This window comes from Ursus maritimus, unplaced genomic scaffold (genome assembly GCF_017311325.1).
Source record: "Ursus maritimus isolate PB19 unplaced genomic scaffold, ASM1731132v1 scaffold_25, whole genome shotgun sequence".
NCBI classification, from domain to species: Eukaryota; Metazoa; Chordata; class Mammalia; order Carnivora; family Ursidae; genus Ursus; species Ursus maritimus.
Genome location: NW_024425008.1, coordinates 32,001,195 through 32,009,878, shown reverse-complemented (window position 1 = coordinate 32,009,878; position 8,684 = coordinate 32,001,195). Strand labels below are relative to the sequence as shown.

Genomic DNA, 8,684 nt, shown 5'->3' with positions numbered 1-8,684 from the left:
GTCCACTACTTACCCCTTAGCTTGAGCAAAGGGGAAGGGGTGGGGAAGGCCCTGAGAAAGGACTGAGGTGGAACTATATACCCACAGTGGAACACAGGAGCAGCTGCTTGCCAGTTAAGGACCCCTCCTCTCACTGGCATGGGATTTGTGTAGAGGGAAGGGGGTGATCTTTTGAAAATATGAACAGAATTACATTCTGAGGCCTTGTTCCCTTCTTGGAATTCTGTCATTTCTGGTCAATAAAAGGTGAAATCCAATGATGCAGAGACCTGTTCTTTGTTGAAGCAATGTCTGGAGAGAGCCAGAGCAAGAGAACGGAGATGGACAACAGTCATTAATTAGATAGAAATCCACTATTTACCTCTCAACCAAGAGCTAAGCATCAGTCAAGGGTGAATGGTCAGGAAAAGATGTTCTCAGTTTCGTATCGTTTTGATACCCTACTAACAATAAAAAAAAATTTGAGAACTCTGCATAATGGGAAGGGTAGTGTTACCATTAATTAGGAAGACAGAAGATGCTGGTTTGGGGGATATGGCACGCATGTTTCACAGCCTCCTTGAGAGGCCTTTCTTAACTTCCCTCATTAATTAGGGTTGCCAGCCCCACACCCCAGGCTGCATAGGGGCAGGGATCTTACCAGTCATGTTCTAATGTATCACCAATGCCCAATGCAATGCCTGGCATATCATAGATGTTGATAAAATTTCTTGAATTAATGAGTAAGTGAGGCAACTTTATCATATTAAATTTTCTCTATATCTGTTGTGTTCCCATTCCCTTGACTTTCTGATGTTTATATGTAAGCACCATGAAGAAGAACAATAGGAACTCTACTGCAAGAATCAATGAGCAAGATGCCATCTCCGTCCCACCTTCCCAAGATCCAGGAGATCTTCAAAATATGTTGGATGGAGGAGAGTATGCCCCTTTTGTATCTCCTCCCATATTAGAGAGCAATTTTATCCAGGTAAATAATATTTGAACCCTGAATTAAGTTCCAGTAACTTCAGTGATTAATTTTCTCGAAGAAATTGAAAAGATTAAGAGAAGAATTATTTTAAATGTGATAAAGGAATGTGTGAGACAATTAAAGGGAACAATTTTGGGACTTTAACGAACCTAAAATAATTATAATGTTAAAGAAAAATTCATTTCAAATTTTCCCAGCAAACTCTCACCTAGGAATTCTGTTCTAACTCTGCCATAATTGTCGTTCTATCATAATCTTCCCAAAATGACACGAAGAGGTTGCAGTGAATTCAGAACATCCTGCCACAGGAAAGCATTCAGATAGCTCCTTTCTTAGATTTAGAAGACATTTTAAAGAATAACATCTATGACACAACTGGATATTAAAATGAATTTTGGCTCTTAGTTCTGAAAGTAAAAGATAATTGTCAAATTGTCAGGGAGAAGAGTTTTCCTCTCATAAAAACGTATCTACATTATGAATAAAACTACATTTCAATGCGTTTGAGAGCACTTCTTGCTTTCTGTAGACATTCAACATTAAAATCTTCAGACTAGCAGGGAAATGAGTTCATGGCTGTAGCCCATATCCCTAAACTCCACAGTAAGGCCACGACCAAGTCTAACATGACAGGGAAGACAACAGACACTTCTTCTTCCACAAACGTCTTCTCTGCCCTGATGCCTGGGTTCTAGGGAGACCTCCTCACCTCCAGAGGACCAGAGGCAGGTGTCTAAAGAACATTAATATTTAAGTAATGCCCAGCACACATGTGGTAAGTCATGATTTAATGATTTTACCTTCTATATGCTTCTTTATAACGAATAATCTTCTTATTTTATTTTTCCCACTTCCTCCTACACCCTTTTCAAACAACCTTTTGCACGCTCTAATGACCCTGGGGGAGCTGTAGCACTCTGTAGGCAGACATGCCCCATATCAGAATTGGATGAGTTATTTCCTTCAACATACACAACCTCTCATAGTTAGCATGTCTTTGGCAGCAAATTGCCACAGGTCCCTGACTCAAGTTTAAATAAAAAAGAACAACAGTTATCTCAACGTAAAAGAGCCACAGTGCATCAGCTCACTTGCAGCGAGTCCTCAAGGACCCAGGTCCTCTCTTTTGCTCTATCCCGGAGTTGGCTCTCCTCAGGATATTACATGCAAACAGGACAGTGACAGCTGCCAGAGGCAGAAGATATGCTCTCACCATAGCAACTTTTTGTGAGGACTGAGAAACCTTTTCCAGAGCCACCAGGAGCTCCCCCACCCCACCCTGTGTCTCATTGGCCAGGTCTAGGCCACATGGCCCAGTTGAAGGCAAGCAGAGGCAAGGCCATGAAATCACCATGACCAGTTGAGGTTCATCAGTATTTAACCCCTGAGCCAGAGCACCATCCCTCAGGGGCAGTACTGGGTGGATTCTGGCTTCTGTTAATCAGGCATGGCTCTGGGCATGTCCATAGTGTGGGCTACAACTTCTTTCTGAGGATATCTGTTTTTAAGTGGTTTTTTTGTGTGTGTTTTTGAGTTAATGTACAGCTGAGAAACCAAGTGTTGCCCTTCTCTGGCTCCCTTCACGTCCCTGTCTGGCCACTTTCCCGTCTTCTTTTCTTCCAACTGGCAGAGATTTTACTGGCCAAGATTCTTGGACTTTGGGATTTTTGCATATGCTGTTCCTCTGCCTGAAAAGCTCTCCTGTCCACCCAGCCAGTTTAACTCCCACATTGTTCGGGTCTCAGCCAGAGGTCTCTTCCTCAGAGGAGATTTCTCTGACCCTATATCCGGGGTGTGCTGGAGCTGGCTGACTGGTAAGTGTTCAGAAAATTTGCAAGTCCATGATTAAACACAGGTATTATTAAAAATTAAATCATATAAACTCGTATACTCAAACCTCATTGTTCCTAGTATTTTGCTACATTTTACTATTATTTATGCTCTTAAGGTTTACAGATATGAGAGTTCGACAAAGGTCAGTGAAGACTTCTGTGAGAACCAATTGACTATACTGAATTTAAAATAAAGAAAGTTTTGTATACATCACTATTTGTAAATTGTGTGCTATTTATCTTATATATCAGTAAAATCTATAATAAATACATGCATATCTTCTAAGAGATAGTTGTTACACATTTACCAGCACACCACTACCTGTATCCCCTCTGAAATCAAATCTCCGGTTATATGCCTCACAGCACAGCACTCTGAACTTGTACTTGGTAATACTTCTTGCAATAATAATTAGTGATATACTTGGTTAATGTTTACCTTCCCTGATAGAACCCCCATGGCCCAGGGATGTGTCTGTCCATTCACTGTGCTATCTCCAGGAATTCACATCAAGTGATTGAACAAATGCATCACCATGGTTCATTTCTCCTTTATTTCCTACACTGCTCAGGTAAGCAAGGTTGTCAGGGCCGTGCACTTTAGCAGAAAACTCCCCTTCCTATTCTCTGCCTTAGGTTAACAGGAGAGGTGAATCCATTTACCTTCATAACCGAGCCAACTGGGTGACTGTAGGCATCTGCTCTTCCAGTGAGACCCACAAGACCCCCAATGTGATGCTTCTGGCACACCTGACACCTGAAGCTCAGAAAGATAAAGAACCCCTATTTCAAAGTCTCCTGACATCTCCTTCGCCAGAGAACCTGGTGCTCACCAGGTGAGTTACAAAGGGAAGAGGTTAAGGATCTCTTGGAAAACATGCTTTACCCCTGAGAAGCTGAAAATAGAAACACCAATGACATTTGCTCCAAGGGAGCATCTCACTTGTACTCTGCTACAGATGACAAAAAGTCATGTACTTAAAGTCTGGAAAAATAGCTTATGACAAGCTGGCCACCAAACAGGTAGTTAATTTTTAAAAATCAAACCTAAGTAGAGTAACTGAAGATTCATTATGAACTGCCTCTCTAGAATGTGCTCTTCCTTCCCCAGCAGCCCAGCTTCCATCAGAATTCACTCTGGTCTTGTCTCAAGACACTAACTTGCTGTATAACCTAGAGTAACCACTCAACTTCTCTCGACTTTGCAGGATTAACTAAGTTGGACAACCTCTCATGATAAACAGTTGATACTCTGATTTTCTTTAGTTCTTCAGAGTCTTAGGAATATGATTTGAGGGAGATGGCCCTCAGCAGCTTGGTTCCATGCACTAAAAATCAAAGTTTTGAGCCTCAAAAGCTAAAGACCAGACCCGGGAACATGGTGGCCATAAGAAGGTACTGCCCAACCCCACGCCTGCCCCAGCCCAGGTCTGTCTGGGAGACAAGCCTGTTGTCCTGCATGTCACTCTGCAAACTGCTATACAACAGAAAAGGGGAGGACTTCTGATGGGTCTCCAGTCAGGTCTCCAGACGACATTTGTGTTTGTTTTCAGGTTTCTCCCTCTGCAGTTTGTGACTCTTTCTGTGCACGATGCTGAGAACATGCGCCTCAAAGTCAAGCTGGTGAGCGGCCGAGCCTACTACCTACAGCTCTGCGCCCCTGCCTGTAGACAGGACACCCTCTTCTGTCAGTGGGTGGAACTTATCTCCCTCTTGAATGAAGAGAAAGCCAAAGCTTCCAAACTGTCAGAAGTCTCAAGCCTCTCGGAAATCACGAATAGCACCGACATCACAGGCTCGGCCGACATCATGGACATTGCAGCGCTCACAGGTCTACAGAGCCCACCCCTGTGCCCATGTTCCAACCCCGTGCGTGCCGTAGAAAGCACTGATTTCTCAGATTTCACAGATGTCACCGATGTCACTGACGTCACAGATATTCCAGAAAATGAGGTCACAGAGCCCCCAGATATAAATATTGAGACGGAAGTCACAGAAGTCACAGACCTCTGTGACGTCCCAAACTGCTCGGAGGTCACAGTGGTGTTTGAAAATGATGACATACTAAGGGCTAAGCAAGAGGAAAAGGTAAGCGACATGGCAGACTTTCATTCTTTAGTAATCAAGAACAAGAGTGATAACCAAGATCGCTCTTCTTGGTTTGCAGCTTGACACTGGTTATCAAAATGCTATGGAATGTGCTCCGAGTCCCGAGTTTTAATAATGAGATATTAGCCCTGAGCCCTGGTATAAAGGAGTTGTAGAATGTACCCTGAAAGAGGCAGGGAGCATCCTTACCATCAAATTTAACCCAGTATCAGAAAGCTATGGTGGGATGGAAGGAACTTCGGGCCGGGGTCGGAAGACCTGGGTTGGGCTCCTGCCCTGCTGCAGAGCTGTTTGGCCAAACCACTGGAGCTGCATGAGCTTCATGAGTTTCCTCGTCCCCAAAACAAGGATATTAATGTCACTTAAGGGCTATTTTAAGGTTTAAACGTGTATAAAAGCATGCACTACATCGAAGGATGGGGTGAAATTTCAACGGGTAAAAGTGAGGGTGGAAATAGAAAAATAAAGTGCCAGAAGAAGTGAGTGGCTTTAGAAAAGGCTAGAAAGTGGAAAAACACAGCCGTATCCAAGAATGGTTAGTTCAGTTTGGCTGGAGCATAATATATATGGAAAACATTAAGATATAGGATTGTAAATTTGTTTGCAAACCTCGAATGCCAAATCAAGAAGTGTGGACGTTGCTCTTTGGGCAAACTTGAACCATAAACACCCTCTGTGTGCGGGAGTGAAGGAACTGTGCTTTTAGAAGGATTAATCTGATGGTCACGTGGATCATAGATAAAGGCATAAACTGGAGGACCTACCGCTGGAAAACCTGCATGGGGCCCACGATAGAAAAATCATAAACGGCAAGGATAGACATTATACAGAAGAGGAAAACTGCCAATAAATACACTGGAGAAAGTTTAACACACCAGTAATCAAAGGAGTGCAAACTTGGAAAAAACCTATAAAACCGTTAATTGAAAGAATAAAAATAGTCAATGTTAGTAAAGATGTGGTCAACTTGGAATTCATATAGATTCATGGTAGAGATAAGAATTGGCCCAAACTTTCTTGAAATCATTATGAATCAAGAGCCTAAAAATGTTTAGACCCTTTGACTCAGTGATTCCATTTCTAGGAATCTTCCTTAAGGAATTAACCAGAAATAAGAATGAGGATTTAGCTGTAAAGATGTTAATTATACTGTATTTATGCCGTATTTGTCAAAATGAAATAATGAAAATTTGGATGGAAACTAGACACCCACCACAGGGGAAATCACTGAACTGACGTAAATCCATAAAGGGCAGGTGCTGTATTAATCTTTTTCAGGAGCAATCATAGTATCTGGCAAGATCATAGACAGTCAGTAAATATTTGTTAAGTGAAAGACTACTCTGTAGTCATTAAAAATTGTTGGGAAAATTTTTCTTTACCTGGGGAAATTTTCATGATTGAAAAAAGTTGAGTGAAAAATGAAGTCTGTGATCCCTGTTACATAAAAATCCATTTATATGCTCACAAGCAATAGGAGGGGAAAACTCGTATCATTAACAGCAGTTTGTTTCTAGATTGTGGGATTATAAGTGATTAACATTTTCCTCTTTACACTTTTCTGCATTTTCCGTTTCCTCCAATAAAAATAATTTTAAGTTCAAAAAAGTTCAAGCAGTTTTACACACAATTTTTAACGACATGAGGAAAATGCTTTTAATAAATCATTAAGTGAACAATGTAGGATAGGGAACTGAAATGTTGTCACAAAGCAGACACATACAAAATAAATAGAAGGACCAAAAGCCTGAATGACATGTGCCATAGGAGTAGTAGTTTCTGGCCAGTGGCCCCAAGCAAGCAATAAATTTCTCCCTTTCACTTTATATCTTACAGGACCTTCTAAACATTATATAATAAATATGGAAATATGTGTTACTTTCTTTGACAGAAAAAAATTTTTCTTTAAGGAAGAAGAATACTTTATTATTGTCAAGGGAAGTTAATAGAGGCAGTGGGCAAGGAGGCAACGGAGGAGGAATGCGCAGGTGTGGGGGGATAACAGAGAGACACAGCGTTTAGGACCAGCTGACCAATTGCTCAGAGGCCTGAGACAGATTCTGAGGAAGGCAGTGAATGGCTAGGAGAGGTGGTCCATTAATAGATCCCAGGAAATGAGGAGAACAGAAGAGATTTTATGATATTAATTTTAGGTATAGGTCCTAAGTCTTTTGAGCAATGAACTCTTTCGTCTTAGTGTGAACCTCCCAACTCATGTCACCCGTTAGGTACTCTTTTTTTTTTTTTTTTTTTAAGATTTATTATTTTCCTGAAAGACAGAGCATGCATCAGCAGGGGGAGAGGCAGAGGGCAAGGGAGAGAGAGTAAGAGAAGCAGACTCCCCACAGAGTGCAGAGCCTGACGCCCGGCTTGATTCCAAGACTCTGAGATCATGACCTGAGCCAAAATCAAGAGTCGGGCACTTAACTGACTGACCACCCAGGCGCCCCTCACCTATTAGATAATCTTAAATTAAGAGCAACATCAGACTGGGGAGTTAGTGGCAAGGTATTTCTAGACAACTTTCCTGGCCCTGACAATTCAGAAAAAGGAAATGCTATAATTAAGTACTAATAATCGGGTGTAAGCTGACAGTGGTGTACCAGACCACATGAGCTTCTGAATGTGCTGTGTCAGGTCCCAGACTGTCAGGCTCCCCACGACCAAACCTCATTCCCTCAATATTGCCCCTGTGCCCCTGAGGGCACTCAGTAGATACCAATGACATGATTACCGTATTAGATATTTTTGCTCCATAAGTCATCTATTTCTGTGTGATGCTCTTCTGTTACCTGATTTGCTGTGTCTATTATTTTCAAAGGAAAAAATGGAAAACACTCTGAAGCCTGGCTGTCTACGAGATACAAAAACTAAGAACGAGCTCAAAGAACCCTCCAAACACGTCACCATCTCAAATGTAACACTGACTTTCCAAGGTGAACGATGTTTTCATACTACCTTGACTCAAGAAGAAAGTGAGACAAGTTCATCCAAAGGGATGAGTGCCAGATCCTCTGAAATAAGGACAACTGAATTGAAGAGCACAGATCTCAAGGGTGAAGAATCCAGGTATGTGAGGCAGGGAAACGCTAGGGGTGCTAAGACGTGAAGTAACGGAAGTAAGTGTGTGCTCCAAAGTCCCTGCAACTCTGGCTCGTTGTGCAAGAGTCGCAACAATGGATACAATGTAACTGGTGACATAGTCAACTCTTGCTTGTCCACATTTGGTTTAACCTCCTCTGATTTTTATTTTCCTATCAACTTCTCACACCCTTCAGTTCACATTCTAGGCTACCTGGTGCCAACTGTGCGCGCTGAAGAGTATAGGCTAGAGTCGGAGGGTCCGCGTTTTGAGGTTAAGGCACTCATCTCCCAGAGTGACTATGGGCACTCTTGCTTTTATGTTCAGACTTCTCTCCATGTTCTTCTCTACATATTTCTTACACTTTTCTACATTTCCAACTAATAACTTCATAATCTGAAGAAATATTTTCATACTTTTATTTATTCTTTTTAAAGATTTGTTTATTTAATATTTTAAAGAGAGAGTGCAAGTGGAGGGAGGGGCAGACAGAGAGGGTGAGAGAGAATCCCGGAGCAGGCTCCCGGCTGAGCACAGAGCCTGACTCGAGGCTCGATCTCACAACCCTGAGATCATGACTGGAGCCGAAATCTAGAGTGGGGCGCCCAACCGACTGAGCCACCCAGGCACCCCTATTTTCATCATTTTAATACTCAAGTGCAAGCTGAATGTGAGAGCACTGTTGTGT

The 8,684-nt window shown here is 42.1% G+C and overlaps 1 protein-coding gene across 1 annotated transcript; it reads left to right on the top strand.

Annotated features, from left to right (window-relative positions):
* Positions 1-811: 811 nt before the first annotated feature.
* On the top strand, positions 812-8,404 carry FAM71D (family with sequence similarity 71 member D). Its single transcript, XM_008700641.1, has 4 exons — positions 812-970; positions 3,442-3,641; positions 4,359-4,893; positions 7,736-8,404. Exons 1-4 carry the CDS (start codon positions 812-814, stop codon positions 8,021-8,023), a joined length of 1,182 nt encoding a protein of 393 aa, XP_008698863.1. The 3' UTR covers positions 8,024-8,404.
* Positions 8,405-8,684: the final 280 nt, after the last annotated feature.

What these genes read in the sequence shown, in the direction of transcription:
- FAM71D (XM_008700641.1), top strand. Translation starts at nt 812, where the DNA reads ATGAAGAAGAACAATAGGAACTCTACTGCAAGAATCAATGAGCAAGAT. An exon ending in TAGAGAGCAATTTTATCCAG is followed by an intron (nt 971 to 3,441) that starts GTAAATAATATT and finishes TCTCTGCCTTAG; the next exon opens with GTTAACAGGAGAGGTGAATC. An exon ending in GAGAACCTGGTGCTCACCAG is followed by an intron (nt 3,642 to 4,358) that starts GTGAGTTACAAA and finishes GTTTGTTTTCAG; the next exon opens with GTTTCTCCCTCTGCAGTTTG.